The sequence below is a fragment of the Diprion similis genome, chromosome 8, assembly GCF_021155765.1.
Source record: "Diprion similis isolate iyDipSimi1 chromosome 8, iyDipSimi1.1, whole genome shotgun sequence".
In the NCBI taxonomy this organism is placed as follows: Eukaryota; Metazoa; Arthropoda; class Insecta; order Hymenoptera; family Diprionidae; genus Diprion; species Diprion similis.
The window spans coordinates 10,955,906-10,982,804 of NC_060112.1; the positions used below are offsets into that span (position 1 = coordinate 10,955,906).

At 37.0% G+C, this 26,899-nt stretch overlaps 1 protein-coding gene across 4 annotated transcripts in view; it reads right to left on the bottom strand.

Moving 5' to 3' along the window:
* Positions 1-26,899, bottom strand: part of LOC124409643 (maternal protein pumilio-like) — a 99,748-nt gene that overhangs the window by 55,834 nt on the left and 17,015 nt on the right. For all 4 annotated transcript variants that reach the window (XM_046887395.1, XM_046887396.1, XM_046887394.1 and 1 more), the window contains 4 exons: positions 14,414-14,546; positions 7,871-7,973; positions 6,536-6,635; positions 5,377-5,507 (listed from right to left, as the gene is read on the bottom strand). In XM_046887395.1, the coding sequence (XP_046743351.1) occupies positions 5,377-5,507; positions 6,536-6,635; positions 7,871-7,973; positions 14,414-14,546 (467 nt within the window). The remainder of the gene's footprint in view (positions 1-5,376; positions 5,508-6,535; positions 6,636-7,870; positions 7,974-14,413; positions 14,547-26,899) is intronic.

Genomic DNA, 26,899 nt, shown 5'->3' on the forward strand with positions numbered 1-26,899 from the left:
TTACCCCCCCCCCCCCCCCCCCCCCGTAGGTCGGCGTTAAAAATGAGATTCGTATACGAAAGAAACAGGATTGAAAACATGATACGCTATCACGTGACATCGTATCGAGAAAAGGTGAAGCAAAAAAATTAACCTAAATGTCCTGCGAAAGATGAAGATAAAATATGCAAACTGACTCGTGAATATTAAAATAGGTAACAATTCATGCGTAACGATACCAGATATTTTAGACTATAAGAATAAAAATCATAAATTTTCGTTGAAAATTTTTGTTATTTGAAAATTGAAAATAGATTTACACGTGTAAGGGAAAAATTCAAAAATTCACTTAATTCAAACGTATAGATAAACAATTTGTCAAAATTATGATGAAATTTTGAACCATTAATTATCGTGTAACACGTTCGTTGAAATTAACGGTCAACGTTTGATTGCCGGATGAAAAGGATCTGACGGGGGGTGAAGTAATTAGCGAGTAAATAGAGGAGGAAGTAGCAGGAAAAGCGGCAAGGTATTATATGGATGATGGGTTTTATTTACGTAATAATTTCATCCCGGCATTGCGTGTGTTTGGTTATAATATAGTGTTTCAGGTGACGAATCCATTTCGAAATTATACAACGAAATTTGATTTCTCGCACTATTTGATCCTTTTGCAAAATTGACCAACTCGCATGGTTTTATTATATATATAATATATATATATACCGAAGTATCGGGTGATGCTGATATTACTTGTAGATATGTATTTGTATACTATTGCATTGGCATATTAAGGGGGAATTGAAGTCGAAGTGAAGAAACTAAAGGACTGAAGAAAAAGAATCCTAACTCGTGTCAGTAATTCAATTATCGTTTTTAGGTTTGCGTAAAAGATTTTTCAACCTTCGTTTGATCTGAAGTTGGAATGAAAAAATCATAACTTGATTGTCTGATAGTAATTTATGGTGTTGAAGTTAAAGACATGCAAAACTAAAAGATCCATAAATAGTCGAGTTATGGAAAAACCACTGGGTTTTCTTTAATTTCCAGTTAAAAAAGGAACGTCATTTAGTCGACTTTTTCATTAATTAAACTTACTTTCCGGATAAATGCATGTGAAAATTTCATCATATATTCGCGAGTCATCGAGTGATAAATTCCAATGCAATGCAGTGAGCATTATTATCGAATTTGTTTCACAATATTCTGTGTTTCATTTTCCCATTGCACATTCGACCGATCAACACTATATTATATTTATAATGCATAAGCATGCGTGATCACATACAAACTATCGATTATCAAATAATAAAGAATGCTATAACACGTAACATAGCTACGCGGTATGCCTTCGCATGCGAATACGCCAATCTTGACCTTCGAAAACGGATTTGGCTCGCGGACACGCCGCATAGAGTACAATACATGAGGTATGGGTACAACAGAGATTAGATCGATAAGAGTCAATCTAAGAAAATGAATTGCATTTTTGCAACACGCTCCAAACATCAAAGTGAATCAATCAAAATGAATAATGAAAAGAAACCAAATACAAGTAACTTGCTGGGAAGAAAAAAAAAAAACGATACAACAAAAAATGTGCTTATATTAAAAACATTACGAAATGAGGAACGAAAACACGCTTCCGAAACAATTGCTATACCTACAGCAGTTTTCATTCGTTCAGAGACGATCGAAATGAGAATTCACCAACAGGATTGGTTAGGGGGTTCAACCTTTGCGTCGAAAAAAATAAAAATTTTTTTCATATGATTTCAAAATAATATATCAACACACGTAGTACTATACAGTAGGAAATTGTAACGATGAGTCAAATATACATCGACGATTGCGTAGGGATAAAATAAGAACGAATTTTTCCAACCAACGACATGACAGAAATAAAAATGCACTGCATATCAAAAGGCAAAGTGAAATTTCGGCCACTCCTCCGATTTTTTCAAAGTTGATAATAATTCTGAATTCATGTCTAAAGAAAATCTATGCCTTTCAAAAATAGCCCGAGTATCACACCGTGCGGTTACCTAATCAAAAAATAAGAAAAACGAAACAAAAATAAAACACCACGAACAATAAATGAGTAACGTAATTTTAAAACTAGCTATACTGCGAGAAATTAAACGTGAAAAAAGAGAATCTGTTTCCATCATCCGAAAGTGTTAACAAAACGAACTGCCAAATGCTCAAACGGTTTGCGGTATTCGATTGGCTTAATTTAATTCCGAAAGACCCGCAGCCGATAAAACAATGCCGGTAATGCAGGCAGCGTCGGCAGCCGAGGCTTTGATATCTGTTCGCCGCGCGGCCGTCAGATGGCAGTCAAAGACAATAAAAGACGAGCAGCCGGTGAACGACAGAGGGATGGACGAGGGGACGCGGGGAATCCCGGACTCGATTCTACTGTCATCGACAGCGTGGAGCACCGAAAGCGCTCATTCCCACCCTTGACAGCTATAACGCCTTCCTATTATGGTGCGTATAGGTATACGTACGTCTTATGCACGGGCGAATCAGTTGACTTTCGGGCACATATCTTAGGTTGGAAATTTCTACTGGGTGCAATTGAGATGTGTTACAATGTATAGTGAAGATATGAAGATCCTAAAATTTTTGGAATTTATCGTTCAAGATAAAAACGTTCATCGATTTTTTCTCATGTTTTTGAGTTAATCAGGTATCTTGGATTTTTACTACTCGTTCTCGAAAAAAAAAAAAAATCAAGACCCAAGATGTTTTTGAACATGGAATCCATTTCAAGGTAGATCCTTAGGATTTGTTAAAAAAAAACAGGTTTTTTTCTGCATTTTTGACTTATTTCATTTATTTCCTTACGCGAGTAATAAGACATTTTGAACTGTATCCTGAAATTTTTTAAAGAGGATGAAAATGGGATGCTAATTATATCGATACAAATATACCAGGAATATCGAATACATGTATTTAGAAAATTCTAGATCACTGGAATATGTATAGCAATTTATTTATGCTGCCCTTTTCACCCCGCTTCAACAACTTCAAGATATACTCCAGAATGTTTATTTTTTTTTGCAGAAGAAAATAAGAACACTATGGATTTTTAGGCCTTCACATGTATAAGAATGAAAATGTTGTTAACGTTAAATTTCACTTACTTCAACTATTTCCAAAGCTTATCCGTTACTGCGGTATTTTCGCATGAGTGCTGTATAGGCTTTGATAACAGTCGAAATAACTGACATTTTACTCAATCGGTAAAGACGGACTATACCGACTCTCTGACTCTTAAAGGCTTGAAAGTAGAAAAATTTTCATACCTCAACGTACACACCATGACATATCCAAATTGCTGTAAAACGAGAAGATCGTGATCCTAAAAATCTACTCGAAAGTTGATAGATCGATACATAAATACAAAGAAATTTGAATCTACTTTATATTTTCGTGGAAATTGTCAGTGAATTTGAAAATAACAAAGGGGTACCTAGGAATCAACTTACACCTTTACGAACTCCTCATCATCCTGAATAAACAAAGGACGGATTTAATTCACTGAGGCGAAGAAGAGAACACCTTTGATTTTACTTGGTAGCATCCCATTTCCTGTTTCAAACGTGTGAATCAGATTTCTCGAAGGCGACTCTGTGATAAGGGTTGAAATACGAGTTAGATTTTGTTGAAATCGGCAAGCGACGAAGAACCTTGAGAAATCAATCACTTCGGCGCGTGTCCACCGTGTATAATTCAATCATGCATCTCGTGTGATTGATACACAAAGTTTTCACCGCCTCTGTTGTCTCCTCTCTTTCATTTTCAAAACCTCTTTACGTATAAATGTACTGCTTTCCAGCAAAGAGAAATCGATTTGAATATACCATGAGAATCTTCACGCATACGCATAATAAGGAAAGATGATACCATCGGCTCGTCAAATAACAAAGAATTCACACACAGAGTATATTACGTTCAAAGATTTCATCTGCTGAGCAAGCTAACCGCATTTATCGACATACCGTCGAATTTAGGGTTAATGACTTCCGGACCGAGACTTCCAAGAATTTTGTTCGGGATATCCAAAGGAATTCACATTGCTCTAGATTCCTTCGTTTCAATTTCGAACTGAAGGAAAATAATGCTGGAACAACGTCGCGCAGCTACCGAACGTTAGCTAAATGAGCATCATCAATCGAATAGTTAACAGCAATTAACGATTTTTATAAAGCACCTCTAAATCACGTCAATTATAATTGAAATGGTTATATTGTATAGAACACCTTGTAAGTTTTATCAGCAGTCGAAGAACTTTACATAATTTCACGCATGACTCAGAATTACAGTAATCAACCCTGCAGTTCGTACTCGGGTATAAAGTAATAACTTAACTGTATGTAAACTATTTCATTTGAATGCTTTTTATATCAAGTTGTAAACTTCGAGCGATGTCAGATAGTAGATCTCGTTGGAATTTAAGTGACAACGAATGAATAATGAAAGAATAAACTAGAAATAAGAAAGAAGAAGCAGGATCAAAATTATAATAGTTGATAATATAATAATTTTTTTTTTTTTCAAACAAAATTTGTATAATACTCAATTTATTTGTAGAGAAATCCATTGCACCTGTCGGTTACACATTCTGTGTAATGAAATCGCTCAAACTCAGGAAATAATCAACAATTTCGTAAGGTTGATGTAACAATGTAATTTTAGGAAAACTCGTTATTCCGCAATTTTCGGACTGTTGTCCGTCTCAAAATTGAGTATACCGTATTCCACAGAGAACTGTCTGATATTTTGCTAAGTCGACCACTGCCAAGTCATTCTAAACTTGCAAAATATCGACATTTTCAAAAGTATTTCGTCACACGTTAACGTTAATAACTTCGATCTTGTTTAGAATCAATTTTTTTTTTTAATGTTAGTACAATGAACTTTGTACGCAAAAATCTGGTCTAAAACTTCTAGCCTCATATTATATTATTTTCTCCGCATAATTCGAAATCGAATTTTTAATATATTCGGGCTCTATATCGTTCAAGTATTTAGATACTTAAAAGGCATGCGGGGGGGATCGCGACGCCGCTCTATAAAGGAATAAAATTCATTTTCGTTGTCGTAGTTTTTGTTGCTTTGACGACGATGATCCCAAGTTGCGGGGAAACGACGGTCCAAATTTCGTCTCTAATTTTAACTCCGTGTTCATTCGTCGGGGAATTTGTCTGAGTAGAATGAGGGGGGGAAACAAAAAAAAAAAAAAATAAATAAAAAATAACAAAAACAAACTAAGAACAGGAGCAAAAAACTTGCAAGAAGAGAATGACGAAATGAACGAGCCGTACGAGAGATTAAAATCAGTGTGTAGTAAAGAGCAACATGGTTACTTGATGTGAAACTCACTTGAATCCTTTGTCATCGTCAAGGCCATTTTGGGGGCCCAAGCCGTTGCCCTGGGGTCCGTTGTCGTCCTTAGAGCCATCGAAGGGGCTCGCCGAGCCCTTCTCTTTCTCTTTTTTGTCTCCGTCCGTGTTCTAAGCAATCGACAGAAAAAAAAAAAAAAAAAAAAAAAACAATAACAATACGTAAGTGAATCCAATGCGCACACAATATATAAATTGGCAACTCAGTACGCGCAACGATGATATATCCGGCTAACAAGACGCGAATTGCGCTCCAACGATAGAGCCAAGCAAAACTATGATGCATGTATGAATGTGGACGGTGCAACCTTGCAATTCCCAATTACGAGGCTACCCAACCTTGACCTGCGACAAACGAGTTCCCACTTTTCGACTCGGATGACAAATTGTACATCTACATATCTAGATTGGTACAAATCTTGTCCGAAATTTGATGCGACTCTTGAATTCTTTCTCCGTAATACATCGCGGTGAAAAATAATTTTTACAAATCGAATATCTGAAGATTTCTGTTCTTGTTTTCTGATCTACGACGATCAACTGAAAAAATATTTGAATTCTCGATTGACTCAAAGTTTGGAAGATTATTGTACATGATTAGAGTTTCGATAGTTGATAAAAGTTACAGTAAAAAACGAGCGTATAACAGTACGTACATATAATCGAGATTTCATTGGAACAGCTGTGCAATTAATGGATTTTATAACACCGCTCTAGATTTTATACGACTAGTTTGACATCGTACGAAAATATTATACATTGACAAGTATTAGTAGTATGCCAAAGAAAAATAAGTACGGATAATGATATGAATAGAGGTGCGATTGATTAATGTTTATTATCGAATCAAATATGAAGTTAATTATTATAAGCTAAACAACAACACGGCTGTATGAGTAATTGACTTAACGGTAGGCTAAATATTGATGTGATAACATAGCTGTTGATCATCATTCAAATATATAAACGCCCTGTTAATTCGCGAAGATCGAAAAGATCGCAACGTACAACGATATGTAGATCAGGAACAAAGCAGATGAGACAAAGTTAGTGAAAACCTTCGACGGATAAATAACATCAATGATATATATATACATAATGCAAAATCCTTGCGGACCATACATTATAAGCTTACTCACCAATCTCAGGGTGCCCATTCGAGACTCCAAGTCTTTTGGGGTGGTGGGACTTGATCCCAGAACGTACTCGACCATTTTAACGCCGAGACCTCCAGTTTCGCTGAAATATAATAATAAGCGTTGATGAGATGAGACGTGAAATAATCCTGGATTGAATAACTTGGAGGGGGGGGGGGGGGGGGGGGGGGTGAAATCTGGAAAGCGGGAGCAGTTTGTGTTCAATTGATAGATTTACAGCCGGCAATGAGACGTATCTGAAGCGTCTTCCTCCCTCCCTTTCCCCCTTCGGCCTTTCTTTCATCTCTTGGTCTTTTTTCTAGTTCGTTTGATTTTTTTATTTTTTTTTATTCTGGAAACAACTTTTTGCACACCCGCTGAATGTGTCCGAATTACAGGCATGACGTCAATCTCGACCCTGACGAACGACCCACTACTGAAAATATTTATCATCCCGGTTCACGCAGGATTATGAAATAATCGTTTTTTGCTGCTGAACTCAACTTCGATGTTTTGTTTATTTATTTTATTTTTTTTTTTTGCGCAATTTTTTCAACTCACAATTCGATTATTTTGAAACACATTTCGCGTCGTTTTGCTATAAATTTGAGTAAGTTGAAGCAATGTTACATGTAAAACTTCGTTTTCGGCTACTGTTAATCGGGTTGTAGAGTCTCAACGACAAAAAGCTTCACGATTATCGAATTCGATTGTCTACTTAAATTGAAAGTCAACTTATGATTTTTCCCGCCAGAATACAACTATCCAAAGCGTGATTGAATCAAAAACTGTTATTTTACATCTCCCTAACATCCTTTCGACAAATCGAATGCTACGACAAGATTGAACTTGTAAAAATTTCCACAAATAAATAACGAATCTCTGTGAGTTCATTAGGCTCAGTTCAACGGGAAAAAGTGAAGGAAAACGTCGTTTACGGAGTCTGGTTGACCGGTAATCGTTAATATTTATTATTTACTATCGACTTTAGATTGGAAAACTGAGGAGATTATGAAGATAGACTATAAAACTGCATGTTTAGAAGAATAAATAAGCCGAGCCATTAATCGATAATCAATTGTAAAATAAAATCATCGTACACTCGGTTCGTTTTTGTTAAACAGGCGGGTAATAAACTCCTCGCGATTCGGCGACATTTTGAATAGCACCGAGTTTCGCGCGTAACACTTTATTGTATCGCACGCAGTCCCCTCGACGTGACAAAATCATCTTCGTTCAATGCAGCCTGACGAGCGGTTGCGGCCACAACGCGGCACGTGATAATATTCCATTCGCATTGAAAGAGAAACGCGATTTGACAATATTCCAGTTACTAACCTGCCTCTAGGACTGAGAACCGCCCCAACCTCGGAAGCGTGGTGGTGGTATCCTGTAGCACGTCTTCCTGTGCCCATTGAGATCGGTTGCGAAACTGCATTGTCTGGAACAGATTCAACCGTGAAATATTAAATACCATGCATGAATAGCAGTCATACTTCGATAATGAACATTCGTCTGGTTAATCCAGTTACAAATTTCCAACGACTCGTCGCTGAGGAAAGATACGAAAATTTGTTCACTATCCGTGCGAAAAGTGATTTCCTTTTGTATTTAATATTACTGTAATTTGGAGCAACTGGAGCAGCTTTTTAGCTTGTCGTTTAAACCTTACTTTTACTCGTAATATGCAAAATTTTATACAGATTCTTTAATCTGATCTTTATCAAACAGTTTATTCTGAAAAGCATGTCTAGTCAGAAACAGTGTTTATGGTAGTCACTGGGAGACAAACTTTCGAGAATTTTCACTTTGGAAATCACTGGTATTAGACACCTGATAGTCAAAGCAATTTACAATTCTTCAAAATAACAATAGAAAAGAATAGAACAACTTGAATTCAGCAAAGAGTGCTTCAAATCACAGCAATAATTGCATAAGACTTTGTAAATTCATAAGGGATTATATGATTTCGGATATACTCGTATGTGTCGAAAATTTGCATTGTTGCTCCGTTTCACATCTTCTCTCCTAATACAGTTTAACTAACATCGAGAAAAATTTTTAATATTCGTAGATCACTATGCGAGTATTACAGCCCGGAATCATATTCGTTGTTTATCAACAACGAAAATTATAGTTGTAGCTTACTAGTTTCTTTAATTATGATAAATCGCTAATTGTGCCTTTTGAACTCCCCCGTTTGAAAATATAATCTCCTCGTTTTGGCCATATTTGAATTTATGAGTGAAAAACGTGACGCAATATTTCATGTTCTTCTTCCTTGTCCCTCGGATGTAACAAATTATGGCACAACTTTGACTCCCTGTTCTCCCACTATCCGTGATCAGCAAAACGTGACACATTATTTCAATGGCCTCTTATGGTAATAATTAACACTCTCCATGTCACTCTCTCTCATACATCACTCTCATACATTGAATATACAACCTATTCTACCATCACCGAAAAACATTGTACGTACAGCATGTCGTGAACTTGTTAGATCCACAAAGGGAATCGATTCGTTGCTTAATTAAATTGGTTAGCGATTTTGTTGCTGACCCACGTTTGAATTCAATTTCTGATCAATAAGGTCAACTCAGTGTAAAACTGACGCCTAATTTTCGGGGGATTCTAAATATTGATTATCGGCAATCCTATTTACAGAATAAGATTATCGATATGCTCTTTGCTGTTCAGAGAATTTTTCTTCGTAAATATATTTCAATTTTACGTAAAAAGAAACTTACTTTTATAAACAGTACATCAAAAAATATTCGTAAACATTCTGTTCGCTTATTTATGAATGTGGGTTTCGTTTTGAGAAGGGGAGAAACTCCTACAATTGGTATCAGACCATCGCGCTCAATTCCCAAATTCCGAAAATTATCAACTACTTATATCCATACGATAATTAACGATTGGTGACATTTAATGAATAGAAAAAGAATCAGGAATGTTTTGAAACATCATTTTTTTTAACACGAGAATCTCCGGATTTCCTTCGATTTAAAATTTTCTGCATCCATCATATCAAATCCGCGATTTTGAATTTTATAAATCTGATTACATATTCAAATTCAGTGAACATGAAAACCGTAATACTGAGACTATTAATCAACAGAATAAGTCTATCAACGAATTGAAACCATTTGGCGTTTACGGCACGACTCAAAGCGATTTCCTGTATGATCCACAACCCTCAACGCGTAATTTTTGTCAATTCTATCACGTACTTCCAAGTGATTGGTATCGATTCCAACGACATCTGCAATTACCTCAATTAACAATAAAATCCCAAGTTGTGTCAGTTAATTCAATTCATTCGATTTACACTTTGATTTCGACATGCTTAAATTCATGACTCCCTCGAGCAAAATTCTGCGCAGATCACCGGATGCCGCACCCATGGCAGTGGGCAACCCGGCAACTATATCTCGGTACAGTGCTACATTCATGTTATGATCCAGGGACCTTCCCACAGGATTTTCCCTCGAAATCTGGATCCATACAAACACCAAAATACGCGGTTTTAATCAATCGGGAACTATACCCCGTGGCTCCGGGAGTGGGTGGGTCGACCCTGGGTGGCGGCGGGACGTTGGCCTCCACCCACCCCCACCGCCACCGACACACGACCAGCGAACGTTTTAACAAGCGTCTGTCGCCATGGCAACAGCCGCGTTTCACCCGTCGGTTGCCGCGCGTCCAGACGCCCCTCTCGCTCTCTGTTTCCCCCCTTTTCTCTTTCACTGGCCGTCACACAGGCATAGCAGGCACACGCCGGCACTCCTGGTTTACTAGTAGCGCCCACCACCTTTCGCATTTGTTTGAAACAACTTCCTCCTCGCCGAGAAACTAATATCAACGTATAAGTATATACGGAGCTGTAAGGAAACCCGCGCGTTTAGGTACACTCGATGGTTTTGTTTCTGTCGTCTACATCACGATTTTTATTAAGATTCGTCCGGAGAAATTTTTTCTCACTGACTTGTAAATGCGAGTGAAATAACAGACATAAGAGATGATCAACGATGTTGAGTAATATATCTTTACTTCCATTTGCCGCGTGACATAACCTCGACGATCCAAACAGGAAAGGAACCAATAAGGAGATGTGTGATAAACTGATATATACATATATCGCTTCTATGGAGTGATGAAAAATCATACATTGGATAAAGTGATCGCTAAAGTCTGACGCAATAAAATATTCATACCGTGATGACGTCAGGAAACTGAACACTAAAATACACATGCGCCAAATCACGTGATTTTATTGGTAGATTTAACTAATTTTCTCCGAGTTTGTAGTCTACTATTTAACGTCAAAACTCGCAGGCGTCTCGAGGTTATGTTGCGTTCAGAATTGGAGATAGCCACAATGTGGCGGACCTGCATTTGAGTAAACATAACCTCGAAACGCTTGCGCCGGTTCGCGGTACAGCCCGACAAACAAAGTTGGCCAGACTGTATAAACAGACGAAAAGCTTGGCGCATGCGTACTCCAATTCCAAGTAGTTATTTCAATAGGAATATTTATCCAATATTTTATAGGAATCAACTAAAAAATTCGTTCACGTTTGCAAAACCATATTCACAGCTAAACACTAATGCTGAAGTTGTGTTATTTCTACTATCTAACCCAAAACCATTGAGCTCTATCATATTAGAAAAAATTTAGAATCAGATTACTCATGACTAGTTTTTGTACGCGTATCAGATGATGAACCTTTCGTCATTCGCGAATCGATTTAAAAATGATAACTGTCCTCCAGTGTTGCCAACCGTTTTAACCGGCCTTCAAAATGGACAAATCGGTAATCAGATTGGTTGGATGAAAATCTTGAAGGTGAAGTAAATTTGGAAAGTATTACTCACACAATATGAGTTTGGAAAAATAGGATACTAAGAATAATTTCAGTGGATGTGCTCGACGCCGAGGTTTTTCGTTTCTCCATCTTATCGACCAAGGAAACTCTCACTTATTTCGGTTATTATCACAGGTTCAGGGTCGCTGACGAGGAAATTCTACAAATAGCGCATTTTCGCTTCGAGGAAAGGTCAGACAGAATAACGTAGATAAGAATTATAAATACTTACACACTATGTTTTACTATTTTTCGAATCAACTCGCAATGCTAAAGATTTTCATCTTATTAATCCTACTCTACGGTTGTCTAATTGGAAAGTAAAAATTTTGATACATCGGGTAAACCTAAACCAACAATCTAATCATAAGTGTACACAGCGAACGATTGCCCGTCATTTCACGCTGTTCACAACGCTGCGAAAAGGGTCTAATACTTGAACAAACTGTATAATCGTACCCGAAAAACGCTGCATGATTTCATTCATTAAATTGGATATATGATCCTCAGACGCTAGAATTGCAATACTTTGTAAAATATAGTCGGAAATTATTGGAAGAACAAGTAGCGAAAATTAACAGACATTGCAAAAAATTTTTATACGAAATCTACTGAAAGTCTTTCCGTGATTTATATGACATTGGTTGTAATTCTTTATTTTTTAAATAGATTTTACTATAAAATCCTACACTACTTGAAACCGAGTCCAAGATGACAGTGTCTTTTGGTGCGGGTGACAATTTTCAAACTGCATGTCAGAATAAATGATTGAGCAACTTTTGACTCTGTTACGGACATCGTCAATCACAGTTAGAATTTTCAGACAAATATTCAAACCATAAATTTCTTACATTTTTCTTTACCAATATGAATAGTTAAGAAGAATTTTCAACACATAATGCAGCATACGATGGTGATAAGGTTTTTGCTGAATATAATAATCGGTTTCGAATAGTACTACGTGAACATAAATTCATGAATATATGAAATTTTTAGCAAATAATTTACGAATTGTGATTAAATTTGAAAACTGTCTAAGCATTGATTGGAGAGAAGGAAGACAAGTGACTTCATTGCAATACTTTTGCTAAATATTTAATTACACCGCATTTCAGATTTCAAGTTTGTCTTAAAAAAAAATCCTCGTATTTTTACAGTACTTAAGTTACGCCTAATACAACACAAAATATTTATAAAATAAGAATAATTTAAATAAAACTTCACAATCTCTTTGTAGAGGCGGGAAAAGATGTAAGTCAACTAAAACACGTAAAACGTCTAGAAATACGGATAGGCAAAAATAAATAGGAAGTACAATTATATAAACTTCTTTTCTTCCAATCTATACACTCCGATTCGTCTCACTTGCTACGGTAATCGATTGATTAAATCCAGCAAAAACCACCGATGCTAACAACTCCGAAATAAATAAATACAATCACGTAAGTTTAGTTATATACCTGGGCGTCCTGAATTACGTGCCAAATACTCACACAAATTTGTCAATAATATCGACTGAATTGCTTGGGTTGCGAAACGTATTCTTCATATAGAAAATCTACAATTGATTGAGATTTATGATAATACACAACCGTGATCACGATGTATTGAAAATCGCCAACAACAAACGGACGCTGGTTTCGTGTTGAATATTAATTTATTACACCATTTCTGATTTTATTTTTAAAAAAATTTCTCCAATTGTCCCAACTCTGAAACAGTACCCTGAATTTTTTTGATTTTTTATTCAACTGGTTAATTAATTATTCGTAAATCTTGAGTGATTTGAAAAGGTCCTTTTTTACGATTCACAAAAAATTCTCAGAATACGTATTTTCTCATCTAAACATTTCAAGACGAGCCGATTTTTTTTGTCAACTCAAACATCGTTTAACGGTACTGGAAATTTCCAAAAAATTCCCAAAACTTTCATTTTTCACTTAGAATATTTCTACACTGGTTCGATTATGGAGCGATCTTTGTATAATTTTTTTTGGTACATTCAACTGTTTTATCAACTTCATTATGAACCCGTTGTAGAAATGTTAGAAGCGAAAAATAGAGGTTTTGAGAATCCTTAGGTAATTTTCAGACAGTTTAAAAATTATTTTAGTTGATCAATAGAATTAAATGCTTAAAAAAAACTAGAAGAAAAAAAAAATCGGCCCATCATGAGCCATGTCCTGAAATGTTTGGTAAAAACAATACAGTTTTTGATGATTCTAAAAAAAAAATCCTTTTCAAAATCATTCACAATATTTATAAATATTTAACAACTTGAATAAAATATCTGAAAAATTTCAGGATAATGCTTCGGAGTTGGGATAATTTCAGAAAAAATGTTGAAAAAAGTGAAAACTAGTAAGGGTCAGACATCGGTTGAGTTCGCATAGAATTCCCCATATACTCCGTATAATAAAATTATAATCTGGAAAAAAAAAAAAATTAAAAAAATTGATGATACTATCCAACTGGAATCTCAAGATTACGAAAGCGACGCGATCGAAAATGGAATGTCAGAGCAATTCCCACATGTACCTTGTGCACATTACAAGTTTTCATGCCGTAAGATTGCAGTGTGCGATCGACGTTCCACTTAAATGTTGCCGCAATGAATCCGGCTCTGCACTCCAAATATATGCGATTCTAAACGTATACATATATATATAGAGATACTACGAAAAAGTAAATGAGGCAAATACTGTTGCGGGGTCAAGACAATTTCACCACGATTGCAGTCAACCATTTGCACTGTCAATTGGCGAGCTAGGCGAGGTGAATATATCAGAGAAATGGCGTGATGAAAGATTACGAAAAAAAGAATTTCGTAATTAGAATTAGAAGAGAAGCCAATTGCGATTAATATCTAGGACGAAATTCAGTACTTATTCTGTGTTTTCTTTTCTTTCTTTAAATCTACGAAGATAAAAACAACCATCTTTAAAAGAGATGTGAATTGCAATCATACGCATAGAATAAAAAGTCATCGTTCTTCGGACAAAATTTTTACCTGACGTACTCCAGGTAGAATCGCGCCACATCTGATGATCTCCCAGGTGAAGTATCCCACCGCCTTTGACTCCCCCCTCATCTTTGGACCCGCCTTCGTCGACACCCCAAAGTTTTTTCGCCGAGGGTGCAATCTGAAATGACGCAAGAAAATAATTTTCCCATTATTATACTGGAAAACAATTATTACGTTGATGTTATTTCGATAATTGACGAAACAAGAAACATTTTATTAGATTTCGTAATATATTAATACCACAGTTATTTTTTTATGAATAAACGGCAAAAAAAAAACCGGTCATGAAAAAAAAAAGTTTAAAATATATGGTAAATGAGTATTAAAAATGGTCTACTAACGTAGGTTTAACATAAAATTTAAGAATTGCGATCCCGCTGAATTATGAAAACCGAATGGCATCTATAATTCTGAATATATTTCTGTATCGCGGGGGAATGAAGTAGTAATCGATTTGGCATTATTAATAGCGTATCATATGGATGAAAAAAAAAAATGTGTAATAATATGTATAATAAGAAAAAGCAGAAATCAAATCCGCCTGGCATTTCACAACGGGTGAAATATATAGTATGGCAAGGCGAATCAGCAGAGATTGTCCCCAATTTATCGAGGACTGATGATGCAGGTAGGTAGTTGATTACTTCAACGAAGGTCGAAATATCAGTTGCGGCTACTAGTATGTATAAAAGCGAGGACGTCGCGTAGGGAGTCGCACGACACGAGAAGAGAAGAGAATGTCCGCAGCATCAGCAGCAGCAGCAGCTCTACTACCTACCTACAATGTAAGCGAAGATCGAAGCGTGGTTAAAGACAAGCCACTGCAAAACCGCGACAACTACAGCCTTGCGGCTAACAATAAGTAGATACCTACAACGAACAGATTGGTTCTCAAATAACATGGAAAGCGACCCCGCGCGATGAAAGTGCAAAATGATTTCCTGGTACATGAGTTACGTTAAGGAGAGAGAAAAAAAAAAAAAAAAAAAAGTAATCATGGGTACGACAGTTCAGTATCTAGTTAATTTTCGGATCATTTTTTCCCCCCAAGTATTGATTTCAATCCAACATCTTGCACAATTTCTATTCAACTTTTACGCAAAAGTATCCAATCAACTTAAAAGCTGTGAATTTCGCATGTAAGTCCAAGCCATGCCTCTACTTTTTCACAGTTACGGTTCCATTTAACTGTTCCGATTCTTTTGTAATTTTGTACATTACTTCTACACATGAATCACCAGGTAACACCGTAAGTTTTTTTTTTTTAAATTATCTTTAATTTTACAACAATAAATTCGCCAATTTTTTAACCGAAAATCACGTTTTTCACTTCCAATTGCCATCAAAAATGTAAAGAAAAAATTAAACAAATTAAAAAAAAGAAACTCGACGATATTACCCCGAGAAACATCTCACCTAATAAATGCATTTTGATTTGTTTCAAATGATCCAGTGACGAGTTGTAATGTTCACCGCGAAACAACTTTTTTTTTTTTTTGAGGCGCCTGTAGAGATTTGCTCCCACCGGCTTATTTATTAATATGTTGTAATGAGAATTTAGGAAAATGTAGTTCAAATTTAGTATTATTGTATGGAAATTAATGAAATGAACCAGCGTAACCTGTATTTTCTAAAAGAATTCTTGAAAATATGCTTTTATTCCAACAAATTAACATTAACAACCCCCCCCCCGTCCGAAGTGAGTTGTACAATTTTTGACAGTCAAAATAAAACGAAATGATCATAAGAGGTGAAAAAAAACGATTAATCACCAAGTAAAGATGATCAGACCAGCTGGGTACTCCAGTGATTCCCATTTCGCGGTGGGTACCAGCAAATCAATACCGTGACTGATAATGAGTACAAGGTTATCTCTTCGTATCTTCTCCTCGGTATTTTATTTTTTAGTCCTTTACTTCTTGCAAGTAATCCAGTATCCTTCTTGTATTTATTTTGCTTCAATTTTCGATATTATACTCTTGAGTAAATTTGGGCTAAAGTAACAGTTTTGGGTTAGAAAAAAGTTGAATGGATGTTTCACATTTTATGGGCGATATATCGACCGAATCCGCGGATAATTTTTTGCTCATCGAGGAAGAAGCGAAAGATGAGGAGAGAAAAAGAAATAGAGAAGTCTAAAGTAGCGAGAGCTAGAGCGAGATAAAGTGCAAAGTCCGGACTAGACGATGACGGCTGCTAGACCCGTAATACGTTCAAACACGGTGGGGCAGCGACCGCACCCCACGCATCACAGGTCACGGCCACTCCTCCCGCTCCAACACGATTCAAACTGCACACAAACTGTGTTCATCGAGTAATCGGAGCCAAAAAGTATGCCCAGGTACTTGATCCTACCTATCGGCGTACCTTTCTAAAACACAACCTTATCTGATATTGCGATCCTCCCACGCTCTCTTCCTTTTCGCACGCCAGAGAAGGTGGTTTTTGGATGAGGAGTGTGCTCCAAGGTCTAGCAGCGAGTCGTTATTCGTCATGTTTCAACAGAACCGTTTACCGCTTAAGGGGTAAGGCCACTGTAAATTTTTTGAAAAATCGATTTTTTTTTTATTGGCTTAAAAAATAGTTTAAACCCTTTAGAATAAGAAAAAAAAGGTCCCGTGCGAGAACAATTTTTGTTCCACGTGTCCTTTCGAGCCTTTTGAGCATTATGAAGAAAAATTTCGTTAGTTTAGCTGCAGCAAGCGCACAGTAAAGAGCGATTCATTCTTCATAAGTGACGATTTTTGCGTGTTTTCCGTGGTTTTTTTTTCCGATTTCACTGTGAAATTTTGCGAACGCGTTAGTTGAAATGGGTGATCGAGTGTATCTTGGAAAAAAAGGTACGAAAACCGCGTATCCAACGCGGCGTCGATCAGGCGGGATGAAACGACGACCCCTGACGGATATCATATTCAATGGCGGCCTTACCAACGTCTTGCAAATATTCAAGATGTTGGAGGTGGAAATTGGTGCCCAATTATATAATTTCTGCATCGAAGCCGACGCCGAACGCATCACGCACGCCGAGGCATCTCTGAGCGACGCGGCAAAAAGTGCGCGCGCGCTCCAAAAATCGACCAGGAAAGACGAAGAAGACGAAAATTTGGCCATCGAAGGACAAATGTATGGTGCTGGAATTGCAGACTAACGGTACAAATTTTTTTTACCTCCTTTTTTTAATTTTTTCCCATAAAAAACTAGTCGTAAAACTTTAAACGCGTTTTTCTCGAAACACGGTTTTTCAAAATGGCACGCAGCATCACTCGAACAATTTTCATTTTTTTTACTTGAAATTTTTACCAGATGTGAAAATTAACATTATCTTGAGAATGTCGATCGGGATTTTCAATAACTTTATTTATTGTTTTTTTATTAACAAAAAACTAGCCGTTTTTTTCGTAAAAAATCATTTTTTTTTTTCAAACGCACGCCAAATCCACAAAAATTAATACTTTTTAAAATCCGATCGACATTCTCTAGCTATAACCCTCTAGATTAACGGTTTTTTTTTTTTTTGTTCTAGATTCAAAAGTGCAGCAGTGGTGCTGCGTGCCGCGGAGCCCTGCAAGCAAAACATGCCCCGGGAAGATGGCTGTGGAACCGCCATTTTGTTTTTTTTTCGCTGTAAAAAAATTGGATAATAAAGTTTAATGTATGCCCGATAACACCCTTAAAAGTTTTTTTTCAATTACCTTCAATTTCGGAAGCAAAAAATTCGTGAAAAAACCTTTCTTTTTGGACCGTTACAGTGGCCTTACCCCTTAAGCGACGAAAGTGACGTGAATCAATTTTCAATTACCAATCCACTAAAAATTGATTAACGCCGCTTTTATGAAGTGCGTTGGTTAGACTTGTTCAATGAAAAGCGGATGGAGATAGAAAAGTGAAAAAGAAGGATGAGAGTGACGCGACTGGAGAAGAGGATTATCGCACACTTAACAAGATCACGCGATGAGGTTACCGCAATACCACCTCAGTTACCTTGGAGGTTATGTTGTTTACTGTCTGACATTGGGAGACAGATGATTTTCAACATTGCGTTGTTTCACTTTACCGGAAAAAATGGCCACGTGAAATCGCTTTGCGACGTGATTTATAAAAAAAAAAGATATGATATTTCTGACGGTTATAGTGGATTATTTATTCTACAAACGGTCAGCCGTTACTATGGCAATGGATAACAAAAGTTGGTAAAAACAGATGCGTATACCTACGTACACACAGGGACGTGGATTCTGACCGATTCAAGGCCATCGGTGTTGTCTGCTACCATTTATTCAACCTGCGTAGCAGACGACATCGGTGGCCTTGAATCCGTCAGAATCGACCTCGAGAGTTGTACGTATGTACCAAAATTTGATTTTGAAGAAAGGCTGCGATAATGAATTAAAAAAAAACAAGTAACTGGAAAAAATTGCATACTGAAAGGATTAAATTAAATTGAGTACTAATTATTTTCTTCTACTACCTGCTCTAAACTATATTCTCTTGCTCTTCTTTCACTACTTCACGAGCAAACCTTACCCGCAAGAAATGAATTAGGAGGTAAAAGGTGTTTGTGAGCAAAATATTGGGAGACAAAACATCTATAATGTAACGTTCAGAAATTAAGATGCGGTAGAGAAAGTGCAAACTTTTGTTCAACTGTATTTTATCTAAAGCAAGAAAAAAAAAAAAAAAGAAATCAATAGATAACACGTGCAAAAATAATCTGTAGCTTATAGGTGAGACTGCTTTTACGGTTTTATCAAGATTCCTACAGAACATAAAACATTTCTGCATCCGACGATATTGAATAATTTACCCCGAGGTCTGATAATTCTTCGACATTAGTCCAAATGAAAAATCAATCCTGTCCTTGTCGTGGTATACAAAAACCATTGTTAACATCGTTGCTTTCACATGGTAACGAAGCAAACAAAAAAAATAATCGATGTTGCAATCACAAAGTATTGGCTATTATCATGGTATGATATGATTACATAATAACGTAAGCTGTTGAAAATTCTAACCACTAAAACTGCAGTCAACTTAGGGATATTTTAAAGCAGGTTTATAGTACACGAACTGAAATTACAACCAAGAAAAAATGCTAAAGAAGATGAAAGGATACTCAGCATACATTTGTTTGTTAGGTACGCGAAGTAAGTTGACACCCTTTGATGGAGATCAGAAAATATCGCACGCCGACACTGTAACTTCACACATCAACAACGTACGCGGACGAAATGTGCGGAAGTTGTACCGCAAACACAGATTTCATATTATACTGTGGGGGCTCGATAATACGCTAACAGTAAAAGTCACTTACCGCGATTCTCTTGCAAACATGTAAATCTATAAGATGTCATAATTCATTAGAGACGTGAAAACGGTGAATGAAAGAGATTTCTGGCTAATCTCCAACTGAGCACCACAGCGAAATGAATTACAAAAGTAAAACTCACTTAAAGACGACAGTAAGTATACCACAGTTTAAGAGTAAAAAATAGACAAAGGACCGTTACGTCATATATTATGGACGGCCGTGTGGTAAGGGAGCTATTACTATAGTTCTGAGGGAAATAATCATATAAATATTCTTCAACATTTCGCAACAATATAGAAAAACCGTGATCTGATGAACCATGATGATTTAGTTGAGATTTCGGTGAATAGATAATAAAAATCTGATTATTAGTACTTTGGTAACAGCACTGAGGTTTGCATAGCTTTCTGCGGTTATGTAACGTTTCAAGATTTGGATAAAAGTAAGAACAGGATTAAGAGAACTCGCGCTGTAACGCTAAGAGAGAGGAACGTGATTGCGAAGTTGTACAAGGCGAGCATCAAGATTTTACACCAATTCTGCTTAGAAGTTGATTAGCGTTTGCAGAATAGCGAGAGGCTCAATTCGACTCTTCGTTGAATTCAAAATAGAATCACACGAAATCACTAAATCTAAAAATAAATGAATTCCCAAACGAATCCGAAATCAGATGAGAACCAATAGTGAAAATGAATCTCTTGGATTTACGCGTAATCTTATATAAAATCGTAGATCATCGATAGAACTTATATCCCATTTAAAGTCTAGTATGTTTATTATATAGAAATAGTTTATTCTAACAGGTCAAATAGAGAAAGCAAATTAGATCGAATGAAACGAAATAAACTTGTACGTTCAGAATATATCCCGGCGTCCGATATTGCTCGTCTAACAAACGAATGAATTAATATACTCTTATAGTTAGCAATATTGTGAATAACATTAACCGTTATTACAGGAAAGCGTACTCAAAATTGGATGGAAAACCAGCCATATCCCAACTAAAACTAATCTTTAGTGCAATCAACAATTTCATCAATAAGTTACTTTAAACCAATGAAAAAGCCAGAAATTTTAGAACCTAAAAATAAGCAAAGATTCAAAGCTCTGAATAATGAAAAAGAAACTTGATGTGAAATTTTACAATTTTGTGCAAACATCCACGAAATATTAAAAAAAAAAGTCAATACACCGCATCAGGGTTTCCTGAATCCCCAACAACGATAAAGTTGTGAAATACCCAATCTGTCTAAAAAAATAACGATTAAAATACCATTGCGAACTTGAACCTCAATTCTTTTTAGTCCGCAGATTGAACGGATTAGCCGACTGTGAGAGCCTGGCAATTCCGCGAGTTCAGTGTCACGGGCATCGGGAGGAATAGCGAATCCTCGAGTTATGATCCCTCGCCAACGTTCCACGTCCGTCCGTCCGTCCGTCCGTCCGTGACTATCGAGCGTCAAGGTACAAAGAGCACCTATACATACAGAACCATCAGGAACACAGCACCGACCATCGTGATTGTCCTACTAGTTGGTGTGGTGTAACCGGTTGCTGGAGCCGCGCATCGAGCCTCGTCAGCAGCTGTGAGCCCCCCACACAACAGCGCTGTCGTAGTAAGACAATGTCTCGAGATAACTGGCCTGCATTAGAGGTGTATACACGTACGTGGGCCTCATCTGTCACTGTGTGGTACTTTACGGTATAAACTTTCGAGTAATAAATATTATCACCGTGCCACGTCGTCTCTCGTATAGTCTCGGGTAGTTACAGTATACCTACGTGAACGCAAGGTGGACGACGAGACGGACGAATGGACGAGGTGAAATGTACAATTCGTAGAGTTGACAGTCCTCTGGTGAAGCGGCGTAACTCGCAAACCCCACGTCATTGTCCTGCAGGTTACACAGCGTACAGGGTGTCTCATTCGAAAGTGATCTAATTGTGGAATATGTATGCGAGGTTTAGGCAGAGAGAATGGAATGAGACGAGGGTGAACGGATTCGGAATATCGTCAGGATGCATGATGCATAACGTGGTGCTCGTTGATGTGCAAGCAGGTCGAACGAGGACTTGGTTTTATGACGCACATTCAATTTTATACTTTCGAGGTTAAGCTTTAAGATCGAGTATACGATGTTAATTGATCAAAGTTGTCGTGTCATGTCATGAAGCAGATTCGTGTGTGTTTATGCGATTTAGGGTACGTATGACCCAACGACATTTGTATCATTGTTCACAGTTTGGTAAAATGTACCCTGAATCGCATATATGTAGGTGAACTTACAATGATACAAACACACACAGGTGAAATGACATGATACAAAAATAACGAATTGCTAGCTCGAAGTAATAATGAATTATTGAACAATGTCCAAGTCTATAGTTAGTTGATCAAACTCTCATGAATTGCGATCGATTTGGAAAAGACCGTGTATTCATTTATCCACATTTGCCTGTTTCTTACCGCAGCGTCGGAAACCTTTCCAACATGGAAGGCTTCCGTGATTCTATATGAAAAGAAATAAGGATTGAAGGATGAAATATGGAACGAAATAAATTTGTCTAAATACTCAATTGAGCCAAGAGAAATTCTTGCAATTTATTGGCTCACAGGGGAAAAGCCGCTGAGGCATAAAACCCCTTATTATTACAGAGTAGTAAAGTTGTGTCAAGACTGTACGAGGTGTGAGTGTATGATCAATGGTTGTGTGTCGCAAGTGGAGAGCTGCCGTGAGATTCAGAGGCCAAAGGCGTGAATCTACGGAAGTTCGATCGGCTAACGAAAACCTACTGTTTAAATTGGAGAGGAGAGGAAGAGAACAAGAGAGTTCCGAGCGCGACTGGAATAGCCGGTGACTCGAATCAGACTGACTAACCGAGCGTCGATTCCCGATCAGTTATTTATTCTTCCAACGATCAGCGCCATCTTTGCGATTAACGACGATCCACCCAATCGCGTACCCCCACGATCGCGCCTAAACTTAGAAGAGATTTCGGGTATAAGATGGGGTAGAAAGTACGCGCGGACATGGGAAAGGCAAGGATTGGTACGGTCTGAAAACTTACAGCAACATTTTTTTATCGCTACTACATTGCTATGCGATATGTAAAAAAAAACAAGATTCATTTATACGATAACTTGCAATGAAATTTTACGTAAGTCATTAACTCTAGTCAAACCGTTGAATGAAAATCTATCAGATCGAAGTTAATTTCATTAAATAGATCAGACATGGGGCTGTTTTGTATCGAACCGACTGGTAGTAAAAATGAGTTTCCTGTGCACGTCAAGTGAACGAATCTCATCAGGAAAGATATAACATGTTGAAGTTAGTAACGTTACTGTAACGATTCAGCCTGCGGAAGAACCGTTATTTCGCGACTTTAGAATTGCTTGAAATTCCGCAAATCGTAATAAAACAAGACACACTCATATTATTATATTTAGAAATCCAAGTTCCTTGAAAGGGATTGAAAATTGGAAATAAGTGAAATTCTTTCCAACGTTTTGTTATTGCAAAGTTACAAACTTCAACCTCGTAACAACATCCTCCCTTCGAAACAAAAATTCTTCGACAAAGTACTAATATTCTTTCGTCAAATGGTATAAATTCTCCGAGATCATCGGAATTTTGAGAACAACGAAAAAGAAGAAAAGTAAGCTAAGGGCCAAAATTTCACTCTACGTCTGAGTTTCGTTTGCTGCATTCCATTTTCGTGCAAATGGACTAGCCCTGGGCTGTATCGGATCCCGAATCGTAGGAGGATATTTTGCGGCGCAGGCGTTGCTTCTCCTAGCAACGCGAACGAGATACCGGTGTAGCACCTACGCCGTCAATTTCACCCTTCGTGTCGTTAATAACTTGTACTTCTTCGTGTATCGACATAATAGTTCATCAGACATCAATGGACGCCGCCCAGCTTGTCCTACAACTCTATAACTTATTGAAAATAATAAATACATGATCCTATCCGGGATGATAAAAAAAAAACTCGAAAGCACAAACCTCCCCACAAACGCCTACAATCTGTATTAATTTTGTCACTAAAATTTTTTTTCGCATTGAGAAGAATTTATTAAAATTCGCATAATTTTTCACATGCATTTTGGGGGAGGTTAATGCGATAGCACAATAAATAAAATGACATGTACTTACGTTTAATGTCAAACAAATGTTTACTCGAATTATCAATTATAATACTTGGAGATATTTCTTAGGATTAAGAATACTTGCTTTACGTAAGTTACGTTATAGTGGAAAATTGTATTCCATTTATCATCGGAAAATAAATTATCTTCTGCAATTACGAATTGTGTAATCAAATTATTTTCAAGCTTATATTCATTGCCTAGCTAGTCTACCCTGATTACAATTTTACAGATAAACTAAAAGAAAGAAATTCTCCGTTTCCAATAAATGCGGCGAAAGAAGAAAAGTTTTTCGTTTCAAGAACAAATTGGTCTCAATTCATTCACTCGTCATTCGATAAGGATAAAAAACATATTTTTCCCCAATGAATTTTATCACCATATTTGACAAAGTCTATGATACGAATTATTTTTGTCCACAGATAGTTATAAAAAGAAACGTTTGTTTCTTTGAAAATATTTGCATGCTTTGGTAGCACGAGACGAATTTTCTTCCAAATTTTCAATTCTGCAAAAATTTATTTCAATTTAACTATAAATTTTACGTGTTTACAACTTATCATCGGCACATGACAAACGATTGGCATCGTACCTATACTTGAATATCGAAGTCACTTCGCATCGAGCTTCCTGAAAGACCGAAAATGGAAAGTCGCCCGAATTGCAGAAGTCATATAATTTATTAATCCTCGTCCATTCCTCCGCCGCATAGTCTCGTCGTCTTTAGTTTTGAAGGGGGGATTATCCAACCGCGCCAAGGGAGCGTGGGGCTGCAGTCTCCGAGGCGTCTGCTGCGACTGTGTGAGTCACCGTAGGTCTTCGTCCCTTTCCGCGATCGATAGGCTCAAATAGTCACGTATAGAGCTGGTTCGTAATCAAGAAAAAGAGCTAGGACAAGAGGAGATTTTCCAGACAGAATTTACCTCCACCTCAACTTCCAGCTGAATTTTTCCCTATCCGACAATTTTCAAGTTCAACAACAAAAAAAAAAAAAAAAATCAGAAACTTCCCGAAATACGCAAAAAGGCACGATTTTACACAGCCGAACTTTGAAACAAATTACAGCAAATATGATGTATACCTGCAAAAAAAGATTTCCCAAAGTTCATATATGTATTTTTGTCATTCGATAAATCATTGCAACTTCCGATACGATCCGATCTAATATTATTTTCGACCAATTGGATACACGTATTTATAGATCTTTTTGTACCGACGTGGGTAAACATTTATTCTTTGGTTTAATAAAAATTGGTTGCATTCGTTGAACCTTAAATTGCGTTGTTGAAAAACAATTCGCATTATTCGAACAGTCCCTGGTAGTTTTTTATATATATATATACATAATATATATGCCGACGGTAGATCCCACGGAGCTGATTATTCAACGACACAAACGATGAACTTACAACTTTGCACATACATACATATATACCATGTACATCCGGCTAAGTATCTACTCTACCAAGTGGAAATAGTGGAACTCAGCAGATTGAGCGACCGATTGCACTATAGTCACCTCGTGCAGGTCGACCACCTCAAGTTTAGGTTGTCAAACACGACTCACGAAGGTTACATAAACGATGCGAAGTTTTTCAAATTAAGCAGACCTCAAGTAGTTGATGCTGTCATTCGGGAGGACTTTGCTTTCAATTTTCAACCAACTGATAACTGATAACAACTGCGAGTCATCATTCATTCACGAACGCGAGAGTTTGACATCTTATGCACCGTTTCGAGTGAGTTGGCTCCCCTGCCTTCCAGTTGAAAATATTTCCACGACACGATCTCACTGACCAATGGAGTTCAATTATTTTGCGCATGCGCTGTCGATCACTCATAAAGTCAAGTTTTACGATTTCCTCTCGGTATCCTCCGTTTGTGGGTTGCACAGCTGACAACAAGAGACGACACATTCGACATTGATCCCTTTCGATCCACCGACACGCGGCAATGAATTGAATCAAGTTCAATTTTACTTCGATCACCATCAGTATGTCGTTCTTTTCCCTCGTTCCCCGTTTTTCTAACTCGCTAAGCCCGTAGTTTGCGCTCTCCTAGCTCTCCCCCCGTTCTTGCCGCGCTAATATTTGATCCCCAATGGTTGGTTTGTTGCGAAAGAAGGAGCCCAGCTAGCGGACGTAATACATGCGAGAAAGGTTTAAGCTTACGTCGTGCAGGTACACTCAGAGCAAAAAGTTACTTGTTGTAAAAACTTTTTTTTAAATCTATTTTCAAATTTTTTTTCGTTAAATTCAAAGTCCGGAAAATTTGTTTAAAAGTAATCAAAGTTTTGTTTGATCTTACAAAACGCACTGTAATAATTAGGTTCCCTTTTGTGCATATAAAGAAAGTACGTTTGGTTTCCAACGAATTGAATTGATTTACAGAAATATTTCACAGACATTGGACAATGAAGTGAGGATTTTTCCTCTAGAATAAATATTTTTTTTTGTTGGAGGGTGAATGTGGCTAATGAATCGTATGGTTGGAAAAACAAACCGATTTATCCATATTAAATAAGAAGGGTGAACAAAAGATGCTGTTTCTAAATTAAATAAATATTTGTTCAATTGTATTAATGACCATTAAATTTTTTTTTACACATTTCAAGAAATTGAATCGAATTCAAGTGAACGTTTCTCTTGAGTTTATCGCATACCCATGCTCGTCTAACTGCCCACTTCCAAAGCCTACACAAACAGCGCGAGGTCACCTTGCATTACTTAACTCTACTTTTTTTTTTACACGACGGATTTTTATATCGTTTTATCCCATCGCGAAGGGTCATTGTTAGACTACCTTTAATCTATCTTCTTCGTACTTTTCCGCCTACCGGGTAAGTCGATCAAAGTAGACGTTGATCGTATTTTTACTCTTTCTCAATTTCGTCAGAGCTATGATAATAATCAAAACTTGCAAGATATAAACTTTTTTCCAAGCTATACACAAACAGCTATAATAAATTTAAAAAAAAGCAAACAAATTATAAATTTGTGAAAATGTAATA